General features: G+C 37.5%; 1 protein-coding gene across 1 annotated transcript; it reads left to right on the top strand.

Annotated features, from left to right (window-relative positions):
* The first annotated feature begins 315 nt into the window (after nt 1–315).
* gabrr2a (gamma-aminobutyric acid type A receptor subunit rho2a) lies at nt 316–25,331 on the top strand. Its single transcript, XM_084096880.1, has 9 exons — nt 316–561; nt 2,337–2,443; nt 8,945–9,012; nt 15,848–16,071; nt 17,721–17,803; nt 17,901–18,041; nt 21,566–21,718; nt 21,823–22,034; nt 23,219–25,331. Exons 1-9 carry the CDS (start codon nt 437–439, stop codon nt 23,528–23,530), a joined length of 1,425 nt encoding a protein of 474 aa, XP_083953006.1. The 5' UTR covers nt 316–436; the 3' UTR covers nt 23,531–25,331.
* Nucleotides 25,332–26,256: the final 925 nt, after the last annotated feature.

A 26,256-nucleotide genomic window follows, 5' to 3' on the forward strand; every position in this document is an offset into this window, starting at 1 on the left:
ATGTGGAATTGCGTCAAAACTTTAGACGGGGTGTTTTGGCATTTAGTGGACCCATTTCACCCGTGCTTTAGATTTAAAAGCTTGCATAGTCTCCGATGCAGAGCTTTTTCTGGTCATATGTGTCTGTCTAATCCTTCTTTTCCTCCAACCCTACAGACAACTGTGGGAAGCGCGCGCGTATCTGCCCACCGCTGATGCCATGTGGTCAAAGCAGCTGTGCGGCTGATAACCAATGACAGGCAGCAGAGACGCCGCGCGGAGCTGCAGGATGCGTCGCGTCGCGCTGATATTTAAACCATTCTCACATCGCGCGTGCCAGAGATGCGAGCTGCAGCGATTTCTGCGCTGAGAACGGAAAGATGCTGCCTTCGTGGATTCATGGATTAAGCTGGAGTTCAGGACACACCTGTAGATTTTTCACCTAGTTTTCTGCATAATGCCTTATCTGAGACAGTTCCTGGTTTTAGCGCTCTTCCTTGGCTCGTTTGGGGAGTGCCGGAATAAACACGCAACGAGAGAGAGGAGGTGGACAGGAGCTGTGGACACTCAGAAGCATGGGACGTAAGTGGAAATTCAACATTTGACAGCTAAACTTGGATTGACATCTCGTGCTGATGATGATGTGGACTAGCCTACACGTTGCTGGGCTCACTGTTCATGATGAAAAAGTTGCTGATGCTCATGCTGATGATTGTTGTGGTAGTGGTGGAGATGATGCTGCTGCTGATGATGATGATGAATGTAGCAATAATCACATTGAAGATGATTGATGAATGTCTGTCAACAAGCAGGCTACACAAAACATCTATTTCTACTGATTTAAGCTTCATAAGCATTTAAAGTGGAAGAAAACGTATTACTGCATTATAAGATTTTGATTTTTACTTAAGGCAGTAATTCAACTTCAGGTTTTTAGTTGGCCAGCGACTGGCTGATATACAATTTAATTGGGATATACAAAATTATATAAATTAACCCCAAAATGCATGTTTATGGGTGTCAATTTTTACTATACTTGTCAGTGACCTTTTCATCTGAAAATCCAGGAATGCCTCAATTAAGTTGTCACACAATCTAAATTTGTTAACCAAACAAGTTGTTATAGGTTACAGTTAATGTATCTGTGCTTTTTGATGAATATATGAATTTTATGCATTTTAGGTTAAATGAAAACTTATTTAATGTATTTGAAACATTAAAAAGTAATTGAAAGTGTCGGACTTTGCAACTTATTTCTAAAGAAAAACACTTCTGTTAATCGACCGAGTGGGCACAGTTATCGGCTGATGCTGCTGGTACTCTCCAAATAGTCAAATATCATATGTCAGATATGTATCACTTCATCACTAATTACAAGCATTTGATGATAATGTTTCTGATTTATGTTATCAGAGATGACAATGTTGCACATAAGAACTGAGGTGATGGTGCGACCTCATCCATTTATGTCTTTCGCAGACTCACTTTTCCACCACCTTTATTAGCCTGATTTCTATATGACAGCAGAGTGCCATAAATGAGGCCAGGGGCCGGGGTGTAATTAACATGACCCAGACAGATGATGCCGGCACTGAACCGCAACACGTATCAATGGTGTGCTCGGACTGGTGCTTCTTACTCAGACAAACAGCCACGTGTCACAGGCACGTTTCGCCCATCTGCCAAGGACAGTACGTTGGCACAAAGCTGTCCTGACAAGCTGACATGGGTACAGCCTCATGGGTCTGTGAAATTAAAACAAACAAGCAATCTTCAGAATTAACATTTTTTTAGAGTGCAAAAGCCTTCAAATTTGCATGAGCAAATCCAGCTGTATCGCTGCAGACAGGGTGCCAGTCATGGCAAGCTGCCTTCTGTCTCATATTCGCAACAGGAAATAAATTACAAATGGAAAGTCGATGTGGGGAATGAGGCAGTTTACTACTCACTGGATTCTTTTGAGTCACTGTCAGTGATTATTATATCGCTACATAAAGATTTAATTATGCTCATTGCTTGCCTGGAACAAGCACAGTTCATGAAATCCAGAGTTTGGGGCTCTTCTGAGCATCTTTCGATAAGATCTCTTGTAATTTGAAAAAGATCCGGCTGCAGCAGCAAGTTGGCCACTGCGTTAACAGTTTGTTGATACAAGCGTTGTGCATGATCTTAATCCGTCATTACACTTTTGCGGCTGCATTTTCACAGAAATTATGTAAATGTAATTGACTTTTGAGGGTTCAGGCTGAATTTTTCATGTAACCTCTGCTCATTTCCACATTATAATAGTGCAAATTGTCCAAATCCATGATATAAGAGGCTGATCTGAGTGTTTTGTGTGACTTTGAAACCCGCAGCTCCCTGGCAAAGAAGCCGCCAGATGTGACAAAATCACGGCGACTGAAAACAGAGCAGTTGTTGAAAGTGGACGATCATGACTTCACCATGAGGCCCGCATTTGCAGGTTAGTTCATCATTCTTCTGTGTTGCAAATGTGAACTGAATTCCCTTCATTTAAAAGCCACAACTTCCATTAGGAGTCTATTTTAAAAACAAATCTTCAAAGACATGACCAGTATTATTTATGTACAGTACAGTTTATTTTAAAAACAAATCTTCAAAGACATACAGTATTCGTAAGTGTTTACGGTTTAGTGTTAACATCCTCCATGAGGATGAAGATTAGTCAAAAATAACTGAAGATTAGTCAAAAATAAGACAACTGTACTTGGAGCATGAGACTAAGAAAGTCGTGGTAAAGTGTTATTATAAATTCCATACTTTCCGTATGTTTGTCTGAAAGCCACTCAAATATTTTTAGTTGCATTGTTTTAATCTTATGTACAGATTGCACATATTTACTATGCACAATTGGAGAACATTCAAGTCAGTTATTTGACCAACAGGCATAAAATCTACATTGGCTCCCTCTATGGGGGTAAACAACTTCCCCATCAAGCCCTGCTGTAAAAAGACTGGGATTTCAGTTTAACTGGAGTGCATATGGTTTTGAGTATTGGAATTTTTGTTAACACTTTATTTTACAGTGTCCTTTTTACATATGTTACATGTACTTACCATAGTAATAACAGTAAATTATGCATAATTACATGCAACTAACCCTCATTCAAAACCTAATCCTGCCCTAACCCTATAGTAAGTACATGTAGTTTCTTAATATTACTCAGTACTTAAATATAGAATTACACTGTAACAATGACACCTTAAAATAGTGTAACCAATTTTTTTTATTTTCTCAATTTAGACTATTATTACTTGATATTAAGCCATTGCCTGCATACAATTTTGAAGAAATGGATTCTGCATTATTTCTAGGTTACTATAATCAATAAGTACATTTGTGTCATTGATCATGTGACTCTTTGTACAGACAGTGAAATGTTTTTGCTTCCATTGAACCAAAAGATGCTCTTTGGATCATCTCGAACCATTCTGGAGAACATGATCAACATCAGGTTTAACACAAACTTGTGGAGTTCATGCAGCTTGAGTTGCTTTATGCTTAATTCATTCAAAATGTTCAGGTAAATATTTGCTACGGTGATAATATAATTGGTCCGTTATATTATTTCATGTTAAAGCCTAACTTTGCCAATTTTCAACCTGTTTTTTTATTTGCTACAATGTCATGAACAATGTTTAGTTGTTCTCTGTATTACCTGGGCCGAGAAATTCAGGTTTATTTGTCAGCGTTTCACGTCATCCGGCGGTCTTCAGATTATACTTCCTCATTCCTGTATCCCTGCCCAAAAAAAGTCGGATCAACAGAGGGTTATTAACAGAACAGTTTTTTTAAGGTTAGGTTTATCACTGAAAATTGTATCATACATTGTCTAGTCTTTAAACAGCATTATGGTAAAAATGTAACACTATGGCAACAGCTTTCGTACCTGTACGCGACGGCGTTTTGCTGGAACTGACAGAACGGCAATTTCTTTCAGTTTTTCCCCTCCGTTTGGCCTAAAAACAGTGTGTTCATGGTCATCCATTTTGAAATGCTAACTACAAAAACGGAGGATTTTCACATTTCCCTTCACGGCATTCTCTCCATATTTTGATTCTTTGCAGCCTTTAGCCACTGGATCTTTCATTGGCAACCGAAAGTAACTTGCTCCTGCTAAACATTTGCTTTTTGAATTCTTGCACCCGGGAACTATACAAGTCGACACCATTATGACTAAAAGTTTGCTTAGTAGTATTTCCTAGTAATGTAAGGTGTTAGTTGACTCTGGTCAAGCGTATCCATAACAGACTGGTGGGAGTGGTCTTGGATGGTTACATGGCCAGTGCATTCTGGGTGTTAAAGTTAAAGTGTTAAAGTTTTTTTTTTTTTGCTTTACAAAGCAATACCTTATTAAACTTTTTCTAATGTGTATATGGAGCTTATACACATTCCTCAAGGTTTTTTCAGAGTTTTAATGAGATTGTCACTGTCACTTTTAGGAGCGTTAACAATCAATCAGATCACATGAAAACAGCTGGATGTGTGTGCAAATTGATCCTCTGGGAAGATGAGATTTTTAAATATTAATAGTTTACCCAAAAACGTTCATTGTTTATTCACTCCTATTTTGTCTCATTACCCATATACTGTCATTTTCAGGGAATTTCAGTGATAATCATAGTAACAACAAGACTTTCGAACTCCAAAAAGGATTAAAAGCACCATAAAGGTATTATGAAAGTAGTCCATGTTACTTGTATATCAAGTTTATATTATCTCTAGGCATATCGGATTCAAAAATGGCATGTCATCGTCATGGTAAGCAAAACACCATTGTTTGTGTGTGTGTGTGTGTGTGTGTGTGTGTGTGTGTGTGCGCACAAACCTTCCATTTTTGATAGGCAAGAATGTAAGATTATAAATTAATAATTACTTCATATGGCTTCAAAAGACTTTTATGTTTTTGTTTTTTTTGGTGAGTTATTTTCATTTGGCAGTTGCGTTTGACAGCCATGGCCACTATTAATTTTGTCACTAAAATGGTGTAAAGATTAAAAAAATTCCCATTTTGTGATCCATGGACAAAAATAACAGCATAGGGGGTTTTGAATGACAGGAGGGCGAGAAAATTATGTCAGAATTTTCATTTTTGTTTGATCTATTCCTTTAATGCTGACTCCTCTAGTCTACCACGGTTAGAATGGTATTAAAGGATGATATAAGGGGGAGCTCAAGACTTCTCTTTGTACGACACTTAAAAGTTTAAGCAGTATAGGCTAAGGACTAATGAAAGTTCTCCTGCCAGTCCATACAGTCCCCCTTGTTCTTTTTTTAATGATGTGTTCCTATATAGGGCAAAGAAAAAGAAACACTCCAGTGTTTGATGCTGTTCCTCCTATGAATAGAGTATTCTAAAAAGTCACTCATTTGGATGCTCAGACTCGGCGTACGTTTGGGAATTCCTCTTTGTTCAGCAGGGGGTCACAGCAAAGGGAATGAAAATAGCCCAAACATATTCACCCCCTCAGACGCATACACAGATCTGTCATCTCTGTCAGTGATGCATTGTTGCATCTGGTTGACAGTGAAAATCTCGCTTCTAGTTCAAAACATGATGTAATGAGTTCACAACTGTCATCGATTCATAGTATTAATGGGGGGGGGGGGGGGGGGGGTAATCGCATTACAAAACACTAAATAGTCCAAAAAAGGAAGCTTTTTTTAATGCACTGAACATATTTTATTTCATTATTCATTTCATTTTTAAAGTATATTTATTTCAAAATAATTTTGCAATGAGCTTAAAGACAAAAGACTTTTATAAAATTAGATTTTTGTCTGTTTTTAGTTTAGTTCAAGGTGATTAATACTTTTTAGCAAATGCCAAATATGATAAAGGATAGTATCAAAAGCATCCTTCAACAAGGAGCTAAAAGTCACCCATGAAAAGCCAAAGACCGAGGCAAAAAATGCCACTGAAAACACTGGGGTGGCACATTTTTTCCCCCATAATTGGAAGGAAATAAGGAATAATTTGTTGTGAAGGATGTTCAAAGCGGGTGCCATTTGACTGGATTTGCGAAAAATGTTTGCTGTATCAAAAAGTGTTTGCATGGATTTGTTGAACCATTTCTTTTCACAGCTCTGTCAATATTCAGTATTTGCTTTAATCATCATGCACTTTTGAACCAGGAAAAATATTAAACAATGCTTTTTAGCATGCTTTTCACCGTCAAATTGCAGTATTCTACCTAAGCAATGATTAGTCAAAGGTAGCGCAGGGATAATGTGCCGTGTATACTGCATAAATGAGATTTACTTCAGAAGCAAAAGAGAATTGCTAATGCATGACTGCAGTCTAGTTTAAATCCAGAGACGGCTAACTGATGGTGCATAAAGCTTATGCCTAATCCTCCACAAGGGGAGTATCTCTTGATGTACACAAAAAAACATATAGCACTCACTGTGTGTTTATGGGTCATTATAGGACAGTATGTGTTTCTTGATGTGAAGGATTACACGTATTAAGGATTTGTCTCATGTTGTATGGTGACATGCATCCCTGTTTACTTCTGTCTGTAGATTTGCATATGTGCAATGCTGCTTTCAATACTAATATTCTGGCCTGCTGGGCCAGCAGCATCCGAAAATCAGATACGAACCAAAATGAAAGATCAAAAGATATCAAGTAACCTCTCCATGCCAGGATGCCACGTCTTGAAGCCAGCAGCGTTTCTCATGTTATTCATGCTGCCAAAATTGGCTGGACGGCAAAAAGATCAGTCAGTCTTACAAGCTGCATGCAAAACTGTGGACGATTGTAATCACATTACATTTTGTTGCCCCTCTCTCTTTTCTCACTTTTTCTATTTTTTTTTTTATTCACCCGTTAAAGACATAAGCGATCCTCACTGATGGGTTCGTCCATCTGGAGGATCGCTCGATCTGCTATGGACTGAGGCGCTCTGGTGCTAGAGACGAGATTAATCTGGCTGCGGTTTGTACTGACCGGACCAATCCCCATGGATTAGCACATGCAACAATCCCAGCCTGTCCTGCCACGCAGACAGCTGGTTTAAAGACCGCCCACTCGCCAAACATCAACCAGCGATCACCAGCTCGTGGCCTCAGGAACTTTGATAGAAAAGCACTATTAAAATCAACCTGAGACGGGGTGATTTCATCATTTTTGTAAAGGAGTAGGTCATAATCATTATGTCCTTTCAACTCTGTTTGACTTACTTTCTTCTGTGGAACACAAAAGAATGCTTTTTTTAAATTAATTTTAAGAGAATACAAATCATATGGGTTTGGAACAACATGAGAGTGTGCAAATAATAAATAAAATAAAAAAGATTTTGTTGTTGTTTGTTTTTGATGAACATTTTGTTGTAAACATTGTGTCGCACCAAATCAGTGTGACTTTCTTTCCTCTGTGGAACACAAAACGAGATATATTTAGGAATTTTAATAGGACAGAAAGTCAAATGGGTTTTCAATAAGACAGGAGTGTGTAAACAATTACAAAAAAAAAAGTTTTTTTGGATGAACTATCCCTTTAATGAACATTTTTGTTGTAATCATTATGTTGCTCCAAATACGTGTGCCTTTCTTTCTTCTGTGGAACAAAAAGAGATATTTGTAGAACTTTTAAGAGAATAGAAAGTCATTTGTCTTTGGAGCAACATAAGAGTGTAAACAATGACAAAAAATTATTATTATTGTTAATTTTTTTTATGAACTATCTCTTTAATTAAAATTGTGTCACTCCAAATTAGTGTGACTTTCTTTCTTCTGTGGAACACAAAATGAGATATATTTATGAATTTTAAGAGGATGACAGAAAGGCACATGGGTTTTGAAAAACACAAGAGTGTGTAAAAAATAATAGGTTTTTTTTGATGAATATCCAGTTTATATAATGTTATTTGCACTTGTTTTTCATGGAACAAGCACAAATAACCACCTCCAAGTGGTAACTATAACTAAGAAATGGGACACTCAAGGTCATTCTAATGGTTTCAGACTCAAACTGACAGCAGGGTATTGATTAGTTTGGACAAATCGATTTTACCTAGGAGCTGTGTCCTTATTTAGGCTTATTTGTGTGAAATGAAAAGCCTTGATGGTACATGACAGGGAAATTGACAGGATGGAGTCCAGTGGGTATTGCTTGGCAATAGTTTGCTCATGAGGATCTGGATTACATAAGAACATTTGTAAAAGTCATCTCCACAGTTGGCCGTTACTTATCTAATGCATTTCAAATGCATTTTCTACAGCATATTAAGCAATTCTTGTGCATTTCATAAAAAAAATTTTATGAGCGACACATTAAGTGACACATAATGGCAAGTTTCAGTCAGTGTCAGTATCATTTTAAGCATCCAAGTTTAATCCACCATTTACCATCTCCAGTAATCTCGTCGGATTACTACGACTAGGAGTGAAACACACTGGAAATCTCGTTTCGAATCTGTCTGACATTTGTGCATCATCCCCGTCCATATGTACCCTCCTGCCCATTTACCTAAATGTCTTACCTTCTGAGTGACAGATAGCCCTATTACACTAATCCTGGGAAAGAGCAAGGGTTTATGTTTGCTACAAAAGACCTTACAAGTGCAGCTCCATGTAGGATATGAAAGCTACAGTTCTGGTTGAAGGCCTGTCCTTTGAGAACTAGCGTTCCTTACAATCCGTCAGATGTCAAAGCAGCTGCTAAGCCTTTTGTGAACAGATCTGGCGGAAAGCAAACAGATTCAGATCTGGCTGTGAGGAGATATTTAATGATGCTCACAGAAGTCTTTGCGAACACCCTGCTAATTGCAACTGGTATAAAGCTGTCAGACTCCAGTAAACAATGAGTATTATGAAAAATGTATGCATGGCATATGCAGAAGAGGTCATAAAGCAGTGGGATGGAGAAAATGGTGTAAATGAATTGACAAACAGAGTTGTATATGTTGTATAAATTGTTTTGTTTTTTGTTTTTTTCAGGTCCTGCTATTCCAGTGGGAGTTGATGTACAAGTGGAAAGCTTGGACAGTATCTCAGAAGTAGACATGGTAATCCTAAACAGTTGCTTTTTACCTGTGCTGTTTTATGTAACATCCTCAACTCTTTGACTCTAAATTCTAGAATATATGAACACACATTAGGTGTGTTAAACAACACATTAAACAATTACATTTTAATTTAACAAAACAAGAAATTATTATTTGCATGAAAAAATAAGCCTGTTTAAAAAAAACAAAAAAAATGCATTGTGACATTATTTTTATTACACTTAAGCACAAGCACATTTTCTCATCAAATTATTGACATATGTCCAGACGTCTTTTGAGTTCCCTTTCAAAGTGGAACTGTGACACTACGTCATGGAGTTGACGCTATGGGGAACTTGTGTCTGAACACGTGTACCAAACACGCCAAATATTGACTGACGGCAGTCTGTGTCGTCATTAGCAGAGCACCCGTGAGTATAAAAGGGCACCTGCAAGACCCTTCATCAACTTTTTTGTCTTCAGGAGCTGTTTGTTTGTATGCACGTGTAAGACCAGAATCTGTGGGAGCTGGATGCACTCATTGTGATGCATTCGCGTAAGAGCTTTTGTTTTTTGCACGGAGCGCTTTCAGCTTTTGAGGGAGTTGAATGCGCTCATTGTGATGCATTCGTGGTAAGAGCTTTTATTCCTGCTTGATTCTCTCTCGAGGGATAGAATCTAGCGTTTGCACAGAGCGTGTTTAGCTCTTTAAGGAGTTGGATGCACTCATAGCTATGCATTTGCAGTAGAAGCTCTGTTCTTGCCTGATTTTCTTATAGTGATGAGATTCCAGCTTTTGTACAGAGCGCGTGCTCTCGAGGGAGCTGAATCCATTCACCGTAATGCTCTGTAATGCAACGTTGCAATTCACTGTGGCAAGCTCCGCCCATGTTTAACTCACTCTTGAGAGATGAGAGTTGAGCATCTGCACCTCGCGGTTCGGGTATCATGGCTGCCGAGGTGGAAGAGCGATCATTAGGATTGTAGGCGGAGCTTGGGGAGAAGAAATCAGGGCTTCTGATAGATCCATTCCTCTCAATCCCATTTGGTGAATTTGGAAGCTTGCTCTTAAAAGAGAGCAAAATCTTCTGATCTGATTGGAGATTTATTAAACACCATTGATCTCTTGTTGATTCAGGAAGCCGCTCTGCTGCCCCTTCCGACCTGACTGACTTATATTCCACCACCTCCGCTGCTCTGCATATAAGACTGTGAGCCTTTTATTTCTCCAAGATCACCACATTGAGGGGTCAAGATTATGGAGGAATCTTTATGCAGCTTCTACCATGTAGTGAATTATTTGTAGGGACTGTGTGAGTATCAATATGAGAGCCCCGATTGATGAGTTGCTTGCGAGCTATCCCTCCCTTGGTTCTGCATCCTCTTGGAAGGTTCCCGCCTTGCCAATGGAGAGCGAGTGCATTTGGCATTCAAGGGAGCTGAATGCACCCACTGGTGTAAGCCACGTAAGGGAAATAAAACCCCTCTTGCTTAACTTTTTTTAAGACACAACCCCTTCACTCTTTAGCTGCTCTGCCGAGGTACAACCACTTTTCAGAATGCGTGAGAAGTGGATGAGTGGCGACACTGAAGGTTGTAGCCTGTGATGCTGAAGTTTGGAAGTCAGTTAGCATTTTGATCGCTCCCTTTTAGGAAAGCTGCTCAAGTTAGGGTAGAGCAAGGTGGACAAAATTATGATGGGTACTTAAAGTTCTTTCTCTGCTTCGTTTACCTCAAGGGCCAATTACTGTGGGTTTTTGGCACCTTGCTGTCTGTGTATGTGTTCTTACTCAAGGCAGGGGATAAGCTCCTCTCCTCCAGTTACATTGGGGTCTTTAAGTAGGGCTTAAGTTTGGGTAAATTGAAGTACTGGGCACACATTATGCCTTGCTTTCATTTTCCCTCCTTCCCTGAATAGGAGTAAGGATTAGGCTTTCCCTTGGAGAGGCATCAGTAGTGAATAGTCTGAAGTACTAATTACTAAGGGTTTGAGCACTTAAGCCATGCTCCCTTTCTTGAGCTGCCCTCAAGATAACCTTAGGGTAGAGCATGATGGACGGGATTGTGATAGATATTTACAAAATGTCTCAGTTTCATATATTCCCTCCCCAACTACGGTTGGGTCTTGAAGTAGGGCCTTTTGCTCCCCTATGGCTTGGTATCGTGCAAAGTCTCTAGTTGCTCCATGCTGGGAAAACCTGACAAGTAGAGGCAGTCTAACAGATTTTCCTAGTGGTTCCTGGAGACGTTCTTTGCTCAAACAGGGTTGCACGCTCTCCCCTATGTCTTTAGTAGAGCTTAATAAATAGAGTTTAAGGGGTTGAGCTGCACTAGCAAGAGTTTTGGCATTTATTCTGTGTCACCCTCATATTTGCATCCCTTGCAAAATGATGGATATATTCTCACCCTTGGAGGTAGTGGTACATGGAAGACCCTAGTTGATTTACTCCCTTTGATAAGCTACTCTTGGGGCCTTTTAGGTTTATTTGCCTGCCCTGAAATTGAGCTTAGTGAGTGGCTCCCATAAGCAATTTGCACCCTGTGGGTTGACATGCTTTGACTCCAGCTAGGTGATCTGCAGAGTCAATCTATTTTATGCCCACTATGGTTTGCACAGGGACGTGCGGTCAGGGTAGGCAGGGTAGGCAGTGCCTCACCAAAGGAAATGTTGACATTACATTTATTAATTCCAAGAACTTTATTAATTCACCACATTATTAATTGCATTTATTTTATTCCAAATATTAATTTTTGTAACAAAAATTTTCAGGAATACACATATAATATACTCATTTTGCCATTGTTTGCTCCTAAAACCATTGTTTCATGCAGGAAATTCAAGGCCATGGCCATTGAGGCAGAGGTTAGCAGTGCCTCTTTGGTCCATAGAACGTAGTTTACGTAGGTTTGCGCATGCGCAGTCAGTTCTCATGCTGTCTTGAATTATCAACATTGAGGCAGAGACCGAGCTTGCTTCATGTCACGTGATCCACTCGCTCTCACTCAATCCGCACTTCCCGATCTAGCGGCGCCTAGCGTTGGCTGTCAACAGGCCCGGGGTGGGTAATCGGGAGAATTCCCGGTGGGCCGCTTCACTTTTGGGCCGGTCGAGGATTTTTGTTTTTTCACATTTGTCACGTTAGTTACATTAGGCTACACACGTTCCGCATTCTGACACCGCAGCGCGCAGCCTCTGCATAGGTTGTACCATGTGAGGGAGTTCTCCCCTCCCCTCCTATAGAGTTGGTTGGGTCCATAGCCCGTCTTTTCCAAAACGTTTTCTCAGGTAACTACCGCGGCACCGCCGGCGCCTACCGATAGCTGGGCCGGCCCGGTAGCTATGCGTCAGGGAGGATGGATGGGAGGAAGAGGCCAGGAGGTATGGAAGCTTGTTTCCGCCACAGAATAAAACATTTTAAAAGATAATTACGACTTTTTCATCTCACAATTGCGAGTTTACATCTCGCAATTCTGTCATTATTTCTCAGAATTGCGTGAAATAAAGTCGCAATTGCGTGTTATAAAGTCAGAATTGCGAGATATAAAGTCAGAATTGCGTGAAATAAAGTCGCAATTGCATGTTATAAAGTCAGAATTGCAAGATATAAAGTCAGAATTGTGTGAAATAAAGTCGCAATTGCTTCTTATAAAGTCTAAGTGAATTATTATTTAACCTTTACATTATTTTTTGAACCATGGCATTAATACAAACTACACAATAGTGACTAGGCTGCTTGTCGGTTCGCTGACACCGCGCCGCCTCCCTCTCTTACTGTGTCCCGCACAAAACATTTGTTTGTTGTATAATATATATCTATCATAAGATAGATGTGTCCATTAATTTGATTATTAGATTTGATTGTGCATTAGCCTCACATATGACTTTGCTGTATGCAGGCAGCGATGTGATGATGCCTGATATGAACTTGGGTTGCTTCATTAACTGAATGAATATGAACATATGCCACATTGATAGGTCACAGCCTACCCATGACAAGATTTCACCGCACGTTACTGGGTTTGCATATCCACTGCCTAGTAAGGCAGGCATCCCCTCAGCCTGGCGGGGTGCTTATTGGTTCCCCATAGCGTCATCTCCATGACACGAATCAAAGTTCCACTCGAAAGGGAACATCTCTGAGAAGAGGAACGAGATGCTGCACCTCGTTACCTTGCATCAGTTTGCCTGAACGTCTCCTTCCGACAAAAGAGGTTACATTTGTAACCTAGATGTTTTTTTGCTTAGATTTAATTACTAAAAAAAATATTTATATATATATATATATATATATATATATATATATATATATATATATATATTATATAAAATAGAGATGCACTGATCAAGCGGCCAGGGAACGGAATCGGACAATTTTCCACGATCAGCCTGGACCAATGATCGGACGGTCAGTCTCACGTCTTTCCGATCCCGAGCTAGTCCGTTTTGTTTCTAGCGGCACAGGTAATAACGTCAACTGTGTGTTTTTTGCTCTCTTCTCTCCGACGGCGAAGTGACACACAGCCAACCTCCTTTCACTCACTCGTCTCATTTACTCTGGTTAAATAGTACTTGTATTGCGTAATTTTAAATAAATAAATAAATTCCCGCAGGCTTCTTGCTCACACCCAGTATGCGCACCACTGATCTACAAAAGTGGAGCGCGCTTTTCAGTCTCAAGCAACTTGTAAGTCGCAAGTACCAAAATGAGTGGCTTACTGCGCATCAACGGTCAAATTATGCAATTAACTGTCAAAAAAATTTCAATCGGTGCATAATATATATATATATATAATATATAAAATAAAAAACAGTCATCATTACCATGATTTATAATTATCTTACAATTTAAATAGTATATAATCATATTTTCCTTATTTTAGAAAGTTTTTTCAAAATTTTCTTGAAAAAGTATTTGCAAAAATTGGCTTTATGCTAAATTTTAAAAGGCAAGAGAATTATGAAATGTTCTCGACAGGTTTTGTAAGATTCACCCTCAATTTCATAATTCTCTTGCCTTTTGCTCATTTATTACATGCTGTTTTGCAGTTACTGTGTCCCACAAGGGTATTCCTAAAAAAGAGCTTCTGCGTCTCTGATCGCAGAAACTTTGATCATGAATCTTCTTTTTACTTCTGTTATAACAGAATATGACACCCATTCTGTCATTCCGTTCTCATGTATTGGATTTCCCTCTTGGCAGAAGCCTTTGTGTGATGTAACAAAGAAACTTTGTGGTGCTTTTATTGACCATATATAATTACTGGCCGCTCCAAGTGTTTATGGTTATGTAACCAAAAGATAGAATAGAGAAGGGATGATCTGCTTGAGCGATTTAAAGAGACATAGCCGACATGTGGAGGATCAAGAGGTACGTAGTTAGACGACAAAGAGAGACATGTTAGGAGTGTTTACTGTATGTAAAATTGGCCATGTACTTGCTCTAGTGAAGTACAGTTGTCGTTTGTTGCTCCCAAAACTTTGCAAATTTTTTCATTGTCATTATTTATCAAGAAAATAATTGAATCTCACATAAACTTCGAGAGCATGTCCAGATCATATTTCACCCCAAAATCAAAAGGTAAAATTAGAAACTACATGTTGCTTAGAAAATGAAGCCAACTGTACTTAATGGTACATTAAGGTTTTTAGCATTGTGACATTAGTTTTTTGACAATTAATCACATCCCCTTCTTTCAATTCTCATTGTTTTAATGCAAATACAATCCCATTCTAATTAATATAATGCAGAAAAACAATGGTATTTTATGTCAGCATTTACTCCTCATGTTGTTGCAAACACAAATGACTTTCATTGTTCCTTAAATCTCAAAAGGAGAATTTCTGAAGAATGTGGTCACTCTTTCGATTGCAATTACAAGGAATGGAGCTTTCAAGCTTCAAAAAGACACAGAAGTACCATAAAAATGATTCATATCATGCGCTATGCTCTTCAATCTTCAGAAGCCATACGATTTTGAAGACGTGGACTATTGCGCACAGGTCATATGAACCAATTTTATGGTACTTCTGTGTACCTTTTGAAGCTCTAGTCCACATTCTTGAGACAGTCTGATGTACAGTCTCTAAATGTCTCATTTTGTGTTCCAAGGTAAAAAGAAAGTCAAAATGTTTTTGACTAGATGATTTTGAAATTACAAATGATCCCTTTTTTTTTTTTTTTTTCATCTTTTGAAAATCATATATTTTTCACATCACTGTGAGAATTAGATTTTTGAAGTAAGATTTTTGAGGGAGATAATGTCCCAATTTGAAAAAAATCTTAATGATCCTATAAAAGGGCTTTATTATAATAACACAAAATATAATATCTTATTTTTGTCTTATTATTTGTGTGTCAAATGTGAGAGGTTTTCATGAGATTAATCCAAATACTACCATTGAAAAGTTTAAGGTTGGTAAGATTTAAAAAAAATATTTTTGAAAAAAGTCTCTTATGCTCATCAAGACTGCATTTGATCAAAAATACAGTAAAAACAGAAGTACAGGAAAAAATGTAATTTTCAGCATCATTACTCCAATCTTCAGTCTCATGATCCTTCAGAAATCATTTTGATATACTATAATAGAAAGTTCAATCTGATATAATAGAAAGTTCAAAGTAACAGCATTTATTTGTGACATTGAAAATGTCACTTTTGATCAATTTAATATGTCCTTCCTGAATAAAAGTATTAATTTGTCAAAATACAAATACCAACCCCAAACTTTTAAAAGTTAATGTATCTCCTTTGTACAAGTTTTAAACAACAAGGATGATACAGCCTCCTGTAAAGATTGTTGTTTTGACTGAATATTGTGAAAACTCCCACAATCTATTTTCCTCCGTTTGTGTAGGACTTTACTATGACATTATACTTGAGACACTACTGGAAGGATGAGCGCTTGTCCTTCGCCAGCACCACAAATAAAAGCATGACTTTCGACGGCCGCTTGGTGAAGAAGATCTGGGTTCCCGATGTCTTCTTCGTCCACTCTAAGAGATCTTTTATTCATGACACCACCACAGAAAATATCATGCTGAGAGTGTTCCCTGATGGTCACGTTCTCTACAGCCTGAGGTAAAAAAGCAGATTATCAACACTAGTATTTCTGACTTTTAAGTGTGCCATTATAATTCCAATTATTTGTAAGTTATGTATATATGTATAGAGTTTAAATGTATTTATGTAAATGTACGTATATATATTTATAATTCGTGTTTATTTTGTACAATGTAAGAAAAAGCTCATATTTTTTTCACTGGGCTTAAGCATTTGCATATTGCTTTAGTGTTAAAATTAGAACGATGCTTCTGGCCTGTGATGTTTTTGCCGTGTCTTTTGTGCTGCGAGTTAAAAATTAGGCCAAGCTACCTGCGTGCAGGCTATAATCAAGGTCTAGCGCTGAGTTCAAAGTCAAATTTCAGATACTGTTCTGGCTCCAGGGAAAGTGTCATTATTGATGGGCTTGGCCCAGATTATTTCCATTGTCCGACAAATGATGGACAGAGAACAGAGAGAAATACTGAGAGAAAAATGAGATGTCCTCAGTGCCAGTTCAGTAAATGCCGCTAGTACACCGTTCTTGACTAGCATTACTAAGCACATTTACATTTTTATTCTTAGCAAAAGCTTTATTACTAAAGCCTATGAATTTCTCTTTTTGTGGAACACAAAAGGAGATGCTTAGTAGAATGTTCAAGACGGTCTTTTATAGGGCATTAAAACGATTATCTAACTTAAAAGTTTGTTTACATAATATGTTTCTGTGTATATGTATGTATATATGAGTGTGTGTGTTTATGTGTTTATGCACTGAAAAAAATGATTCCTTGAAATTAATAAAAACATTTATCGTAAGTGGTTGCATTCAATTGATTTTATCTACATTTAAACAAATGCATTAAGTTGAAATGAATCATTTTTTTCAGTGTGTGTATATATTACACACACACACATAGACACGCACACACACATATATATATATATATATATATATATATATATATATATATATATATTATATAAACACAAACTAACTTCGCAATGAATCGGTTTTACAGCTCTATTCTTTTACACTCGTATAGAAAAGAGCAGCTTAGACATTCTGCTGTACAACTCCTTTTGCGTTTCACAAATGCAAGAAAGTCAGGTCACACTATATATTGGGTGTCTTCAATTACTATGTACTTGCATCAAAAAAATTGTTTACTACAGTGTACTTATTGTATTCATGTTGGATTGCAAAACACTTTTGCTTCTATTGAGGTGAGATACTGGTAAGGTTAGAGACAGGTTTGGTGGTATGGTTAGGTTTAAGGGTTGGTTAAGGGATAGGTGTAGGGTCAACAGTGTAATTATGGATATAATTACAGATATTAATTCAATGTTATTATGTACAGGTATTTTATATATAAAAGTACAATGTAAAAACATGTATCGACACAATAAGTGCATTCTATCAAATTATTAATTTAAATCTTAGTACATAGTAGTTATAGTCAGATACTTGTACAGGTTTGGGCATGAGGGTGAGTATATGATGACTGAGTTTTCCATTTTTGAGTGAATTATCAATACCGGTTCCACTTCCCTTGTAACTGCAAATGAAAATTCCATGGATTTTGGGTTCGAAAACTGAAGTCTGTGAGAAATATGATGAAATATAAAGATCTAAGACGGTGTGTTTCTGTATTTTCATTCATGTTATACATGGTTCTTATGCCCAGGGTCACAGTTACAGCAGCCTGCAACATGGACTTCAGCCGTTTCCCGCTGGATACACAGACCTGCACTTTGGAGTTGGAGAGTTGTGAGTGAATCACTAATTTGTGTTATTTTTAGTGCGGCACATGCTCAATCCACTCTGCCAAGTTAGTTTTTCCTGAATTGGATCCTTTTTTTTCTAGACGCCTACACGGATGAGGATCTGATGCTGTACTGGAAAAGTGGAGATGAGTCTTTGAGTATAGATGACAAAATCTCTCTCTCTCAGTTCCTCATACAGAAGTTTCACACTACCTCTCGGCTGGCTTTCTACAGCAGCACAGGTATCTGGGGATTATTTGTCAAGTTGATTTATTTCAAATAAATGTGGCCCCAAGACGGATTTGGACACTTAAGTCACACTTAAAAGTTTAGGAATGTTATTACATTAAATATCAAAGCAAGTGGCATCTGCAAGCAAATTATGCCAGAGCTTTCCTCCAAACTAACTTCACTCTCTGTGCTGGGTTTACAGTGACATTTAACCAACTGGTGCTGGTTCATCAGATTGTGTTCAACAACCACAATGTGTCCTAATTCTGGACAATGTATAAAATTTTTTTTATCATTTACAACCTAACAAACAAATTTTTTTGAAATATTTAGCTTAAAGTGTGCTTGGACTGTCTTGCTTTAAAATACACTACTGTTCAAAAGCTTATTAAGATTTGAACACCCTGCTATTTTGCAAGTTCTCCCACTTGGAAATCACGGAGGGGTCTGAAATTGTCATCGTAGGTGCATGTCCACTGTGAGAGACATAATCTAAAAAAAAAAATCCAGAAATCACAAGGTATGATATTTTAACTATTTATTTGTATGATACAGCTGCAAATAAGCATTTGAACACCTGTCTATCAGCTAGAATTCTGACCCTCAAAGACCTGTTAGTCTGCCTTTAAAATGTCCACCTCCACTCCATTTATTATCCTAAATTAGATGCACCTGTTTGAGGTCGTTAGCTGCATAAAGACACCTGTCCACCACATATAATCAGTAAGAATCCAACTACTAACATGGCCAAGACCAAAGAGCTGTCCAAAGACACTAGAGACAAAATTGTACACCTCCACAAGGCTGGAAAGGGCTACGGGGAAATTGCCAAGCAGCTTGGTGAAAAAAGGTCCACTGTTGGAGCAATCATTAGAAAATGGAAGAAGCTAAACATGACTGTCAATCTCCCTCGGACTGGGGCTCCATGCAAGATCTCACCTCGTGGGGTCTCAATGATCCTAAGAAAGGTGAGAAATCAGCCCAGAACTACACGGGAGGAGCTGGTCAATGACCTGAAAACCGTTCAGGACCACCGTTTCCAAGGTTACTGTTGGTAATACACTAAGACGTCATGGTTTGAAATCATGCATGGCACGGAAGGTTCCCCTGCTTAAACCAGCACATGTCAAGGCCCGTCTTAAGTTTGCCAATGACCATGTGGATGATCCAGAGGAGTCATGGGAGAAAGTCATGTGGTCAGATGAGACCAAAATAGAACTTTTTGGTCATAATTCCACTAAACGTGTTTGGAGGAAGAAGAATGATGAGTACCATCCCAAGAACACCATCCCTTCTGTGAAGCATGGGGGTGGTAGCATCATGCTTTGGGGGTGTTTTTCTGCACATGGGACAGGGCGACTGCACTGTATTAAGGAGAGGATGACCGGGGCCATGTATTGCGAGATTTTGGGGAACAACCTCCTTCCCTCAGTTAGAGCATTGAAGATGGGTCGAGGCTGGGTCTTCCAACATGACAATGACCCGAAGCACACAGCCAGGATAACCAAGGAGTGGCTCTGTAAGAAGCATATCAAGGTTCTGGCGTGGCCTAGCCAGTCTCCAGACCTAAACCCAATAGAGAATCTTTGGAGGGAGCTCAAACTCCGTGTTTCTCAGCGACAGCCCAGAAACCTGACTGATCTAGAGAAGATCTGTGTGGAGGAGTGGGCCAAAATCCCTCCTGCAGTGTGTGCAAACCTGGTGAAAAACTACAGGAAACGTTTGACCTCTGTAATTGCAAACAAAGGCTACTGTACCAAATATTAACATTGATTTTCTCAGGTGTTCAAATACTTATTTGCAGCTGTATCATACAAATAAATAGTTAAAAAATCATACATTGTGATTTCTGGATTTTTTTTTTTTTTGATTATGTCTCTCACAGTGGACATGCACCTACGATGACAATTTCAGACCCCTCCATGATTTCTAAGTGGGAGACCTTGCAAAATAGCAGGGTGTTCAAATACTTATTTTCCTCACTGTTTATATATATGTATGTATGTATGTATATCTATATCTATCTATATATATATATATATATATATATATATATACACACACACAATATAGAGACATTAATGATGTTGGAAAAGATTTCTATCTCAAATGAATGCTGTTCTTTTGAACTTTCTATTCATAAAAAATCTTTTTAAAATATATATATTTTTAAATTAGAATTAGCATATTAGAATGATTTCTGAAGAATCATTGACACTGAAGACTGGAGTAATGATGCTGAAAATTCAGAAAGGATTAAATGATATTTTAAAATATATTAAAATAGAAAACAGTTATTTTAAATTGTAATAGTATTTTACAGTACTGTTCTTACTGTATTTTTGATCAAATAAATGCAGCCTTGGTGAGCATAAAGGCCCCAATATACTCATGGTGAAGTCCTTTTTGTTTGAAATACTTGACCATCAATATACTGTTAGCGAACATCCCAACGCCGCCCACACTGCTTAGAGCGGCATTTAGATGAATATGTAAATATGTGTTGCACGCTTTCATTTTTAATATAAAATAAACACAACAAAAATGACAGCTGTGAGAAAACAGCAGTTAAGAAAGCATCTGATTATAGCTTTCCAATTCTGCACTCCAGTAAAGTCACGTTTTTATAGCGCTTTATACAATAGATTGTTTCAAAGCAAACAGCTTTAGAGTTTTAAACATGAACAAACAATGTCAGCGTCTCTTTCAATTAGGACTACAACTTCCATTTCTACTATAAAGCAGCACTACAGTGTATTTGCGTTTTACTCGTGATGGACGTCTGTTCTGGATGGACTGAACAGAGGAAATTAACCGATAAGTTCTGTTAAAGAAGAGGGAGCCTCAGAGCACACCTACTTGTTATGTCATTACCACAGACCAATGCTAGTTTGAAGGTGTTTACCAGTCAGAGCAAACTTTTCCGCAAAGTTCGCTTTGGCAACTTCCAAAACGAACACCAAACGAACTTCATTTTGGCCTGATAACGCGACAGCGTTAAAACTTAAAACTACTTACCTCAAGCTTCATTTTGCAAAACTGGCATGCCAATTTGGCCTCTTTTCCCTAGCAATGACCGCGTCCATATTCTCCTCTTTTGCTTCCTCCTCTTTTTCTCAGCACACATAAAAACCTCAATTGCCAAAGTGCGATTCATCTTTCTCTATTTATTTACCACTAGCGCATGCTGATGACGTCTTATTCTTCTATACTAAGTTGCGTCGTAGCCTACGATTCAATAGGTGTCACCATCGTACAATCTACATACATGTCGTACCCAAGTTTATTAGATCAGTGTGATTTGTAATGATCTTTTAGGATTGCTGAAATCACACAATCTGTAGCAGGCATTAGACACTTCTTCCAAAAACATGGAAAAATCTTACCAACCCCAAACTTTTGAACAAAAGTGTAAATGTCACTTGTTTTAATTTTTTTATTTTATTTAATCCAATGGAATTAATTTTTAAGTGTTTTGTGGTTGCTGGGTTAATATTTGACTCGATCATCCATCTGCATTTTTATCTCTCTTTAGGATGGTACAACCGCCTGTACATAAACTTTACGCTTCGCCGCCACATCTTCTTCTTCCTGCTGCAGACTTATTTCCCTGCCACGCTTATGGTGATGTTGTCCTGGGTGTCGTTCTGGATTGATCGCAGGGCTGTTCCAGCCAGAGTTTCATTAGGTAAGATTATCACAAATCAGCATTTTGGCCTTGGGCGTCACTGCTGCTCCCTATGTCGTGTCACGCACCTGCGGATGTTAACAGGATGTGGTGATTTTATCCAGGTATCACCACGGTGCTCACCATGTCCACCATCATCACAGGGGTGAACGCCTCCATGCCCAGAGTCTCCTACATCAAAGCTGTGGACATTTACCTGTGGGTCAGTTTTGTGTTTGTGTTCCTGTCCGTCTTGGAGTACGCGGCAGTCAACTACCTGACCACGGTCCAGGAGAGGAGAGAGCGGAAGCTCAGAAATCGAGCAGCTCAAGAGCAGGTAAAAAATCGGAATTTATGAACATCTATTTTCAATTATTAATGCATAATTTTTTTTAAAGAACCCATGACATGAAATACGTAGAGTGTTGTGGCTCTTAGTCTTTGTTTGTTAGTTTTGTTAACATACACCTAAAAATAGACTGTTGTCACATATTGCATATTTCATTTGGTTCGTGGAGCTTTATCATCTCGGAAATAAATACGGTTATTTGGATTATTTAAGTATGTTTATAAAATGCCTTCACCTTTAGCAATCCAATCAAATAATGAGTCTAGAAAGATTTTAAGAACACGGCTGAAATGATTACAGGTTCATTCATCCAAATGGAAATGAAAGTCGAGAACAATGCATTGTGGGATACAGTACAGAACACGGCATTCTCTTTTTATACCCTTGTTTTGCTCTGCCACTAATTTGGGTGCAAAATTGTTTATGGCAGTATGCAATAGACCTTATTCACAGCAGTGCCATCTTTGATTTTTAACGGGACTGAAAGCGAGGTTGTGAGGGAATAGTTGTATTTCACTAAGTTGTATTTAATGTGTTTTTGGGTTGTTCTGCTGACGAATCACTGCAAAAATATATTTCCAAGAAATTTCAGTAGACCAACATGAGCTGTGGAAAATTATAAGTGATCATACTTGTTATGGCGCTGCTCTAAATAAGGTCTATTCCATAGCCACAAGCTATATTTAGAACTGATATTTGAACTCTAGCATATTACTTACTACACAATGGCTACTTTTTTTTTTTTTAAGTATTAATTATGCAATATTTTCCAACTGTAATCCACTACTTTGTTGTCATGACCATCTTGCACATAAACATCTTAACTCTTGCTATTCCAATCAAATATCAAAACACAAAAGATTGTACTTCCGACTTATCCATGAATGGAAAGTTAACTCAATCGCATTGCATTGTGGGATATTGTATTTCATACTGCACTTTTAAAAAGGTATTTCTATGCATTCAGAAATATTGCCTGTGGTGAGCTGTATACATACTATATACTAACTACTCATGTTAAAAGGCTATTGGCTATTTTTTAAAGAGGCACTTCTTTATAGTGGCCAATTTTTTGAGTGGCCTTGGTTTATTAATGCCAACTGATAATTTGCCCTTGTTAATGATCTCTTTGTTTTTTGTTCCCTCTGGGTGCCCAACTCAACATGTTCCAGTCATTGCCATGCACCTGCGGTATGTCCCACACCAGGACCATGATGTTGGATGGGACCTACAGTGAGGCTGACGCCAACAGCTTGGCTGGCTACACAGAGGCTCCCATGGTTCACGAAGAATTGGTGCCGGAGAAACAGGAACATATGGTGGTTCACCTGTCAATGAGCAGCGAGTCCACCGCCACTAAGAAAAAGGGCATCCGCGCCTTCCGCATTATGCAGAACACGCATGCCATTGACAAGTACTCCCGCATGATCTTCCCGGGAGCCTATATAGTTTTCAACCTTATTTACTGGTCGGTGTACTGCTGATCGTTCTCCAGCTACATCCATCTTACACTCTTTTAGACTTTTGGAGGTTTACACAACCATCCTTCTGACTTTTTGATGCACATCAAACATTGGCTTATGCGATACCAAAACTGCAGTTACCTTTGTCACTTTCATACGCAAAAAGACTGGCGAAATGCAGAGAGAAATATGGTTGACTGCTTCATATAGGCCTTTTCAGGTTTATGACAAATTAACTGTAAAACATGTATCAGACTTTTGTACGGGCTTGTGTTTTCTCTTCATGTTTGCGTCATTGGTCTATTAATGTTATGGTATGGACAGAGCAAGAAAGTCTGGTTTTAGCTACTCTTAGCTAAATGTGTACTAATTAATTGTTTCCACTTTTACTTTTTATACCTAAAAAATAATAATAGTGCTTTTAACAGATATGTTGAAAGGATAGTCAAGAGATCCAGTCATATCATTGGCATAGAAAATTATGTTTGTTTTTTTCTACATAAGGTGGGTTGCACCCTCATGGGAGCCGCCATGTTTAGATCACATGACCATCTGTTTTGTGCAATTTGAGCAATTTAATACGTTTATATTTATTTATGTAGCAAAGATTTATACATGATTTTTACAGTGCTCATGTGCTTTACAAAAATGATCAAAAAGGCCATATAAAACAAACCAAATACAATATAAAGATACAACTCAACAAAAATGTTGTCATCAGATAACAAAAACTACAAAAAGGAACAGAACAAAAAACAAATTAAACCGCTCCGATGTAAAGTGGCAGTGGTTAATAAATAAAATGTAATGGATTAACACTAACTTAAAATTATTTAGTAAACCTTTAAGTCTATTTATTTGCGTATCTGCACAATGTCCAGTTTTATTTCATTTAGGCAAGGCCGTTTGTTTATGCTAGCAATAACTCATGTGAATATATAGTAATTACCAGTAACGAGAAAGAATCCTTTCAGTTTGAGGTTTGTTTGGATGTGTGTGTTATGTGGAGTGAGTGAGTGTGTGTGTGTGTGTATTTGATACCATTATATTTTTCATGCAAAATAAATCGGTATGTCTTTACTGTGGTTCATCTGTATGCATGTTAGTTTTATTTATTATACTTATATTTTATATCAGTTATACTCCAACCTGAACTTGCCATGATACCTTACAAGAGTTGAGTGCAAAGTTTGTTCATGGAGGCAGTCAGGACAGGCTAAAGGTTAGTTTGTGATGAAATGGTCTTGAATACAACTTGAAACTGCCTTATGTGCAACGTTAAACACTGAAGGTGATGGTTAATTTGGGTGGGACAATTTTAGTGCACATTAGTACACATATAGGCATCACATGCCAAATTTTCAAAACACCTGTTGCTGTAAATGAAAATGCTGTGAACTACTTATATGTGCTTGAAGTTTGTATTTATATTTGAAGGTATAACCATTGAATCTATGAAGACAGTTCCACTCCATAAGATGTTTCTGTAATTGTTGAAAAGTTAAGAATGTAATATGTGTTGACCAGAAAAAAGGTGCATTGTAAAATTATATATATGTATAGATCTAAACGTATTTTGTATTTTTTAAAATGTATAAAGGTGAAGGTTATTGTTAGTTATGTTGCATTACATTATCACTCAGTACCCCTGAAATCACCTGTCCTAAGATAACTCAATAAAAAAATAATCACTACTGTGTCCTGACAGAAGGCAGAATTTATTTATTTTTTAAATATAGTAAGGTCCAGCTTTTTGTCAACACCATGCGATGTTTATGAAAGCATATACAAATGTGATATTAAAGTCAGCCTTTATCCTGAATGTCCTTTTTATTTGAGTTCAATGATGTCAAATGGCTCTAGTGAGATTCATAGTTTATTTTTATTTTTTTGTCATTTTAAGCAGAGCTGTGTTTTTCTAGTAATATTATACAAAATAGTATTATACAAAATAGTCATGTTTGCAAAAAACTGCTATTCTAATAACACGTTTGAGGGAATAAACTGTGGAATTTATAGATTATTTGCCTCAATGGGTCCATAAAAACAAAAAGCTACAACATTTAATTTGTATGGTAATTTGATCATTTTCTTTTTAATAGTTATAATTTAATAGATGGGTTGAAAATTTGTTTGAAACCATCCTTTATAGTCTGAATTTATTCATTCATTGAAATAATGCTAGATATGTAATATTTAGGCCTATAATAAATATTTCACTCATTATTAGCAGATAATTAGCTCAATATTTCACTCAACTCGCTCTAATCAAGTAGTTTTTTTGTGAATTTCTACTTTTTAAAGTAGTTTTTAAAATCTGTAATTTTTCTTTTATTAAAGTGCGTTTTGTTAAAAAAGAAAATGTTTTCATTCATTTAACTGTCATTTTAACAGATGATAATAATAATAACAACCGCAATTTAATAATACTGTTTATTTATTTAATAACTGATTAAAGGGATAGTTCACCCTAAAATGAAAATTAGCCTATTTACTCACCCTCAAGTCTATAGGTGTATATGACATTCTTCTTTCAGACGAATACAATCGGAGTTATATTAAAAAATGTACTGGCTCTTCCAAGCTTTAAAATGGCAATGAATTGCCGTTTTTTTGTTTTGAAGTCCATAAAAGTGCATCTATCCATCATAGTATGTAAGTGTATGGAAGAATTAGTAAGTGATGTTTATTTATTTTTTATTATATCTATTTTTTTATTAATTATTTAGAAATTTGTTATACAAACA

Source organism: Abramis brama, assembly GCF_963993115.1.
Source record: "Abramis brama genome assembly, chromosome: 21".
In the NCBI taxonomy this organism is placed as follows: Eukaryota; Metazoa; Chordata; class Actinopteri; order Cypriniformes; family Leuciscidae; genus Abramis; species Abramis brama.

What these genes read in the sequence shown, in the direction of transcription:
- gabrr2a (XM_084096880.1), top strand. Translation starts at nt 437, where the DNA reads ATGCCTTATCTGAGACAGTTCCTGGTTTTAGCGCTCTTCCTTGGCTCG. An exon ending in GTATCTCAGAAGTAGACATG is followed by an intron (nt 9,013 to 15,847) that starts GTAATCCTAAAC and finishes CCGTTTGTGTAG; the next exon opens with GACTTTACTATGACATTATA. An exon ending in TCCAGCCAGAGTTTCATTAG is followed by an intron (nt 21,719 to 21,822) that starts GTAAGATTATCA and finishes GATTTTATCCAG; the next exon opens with GTATCACCACGGTGCTCACC.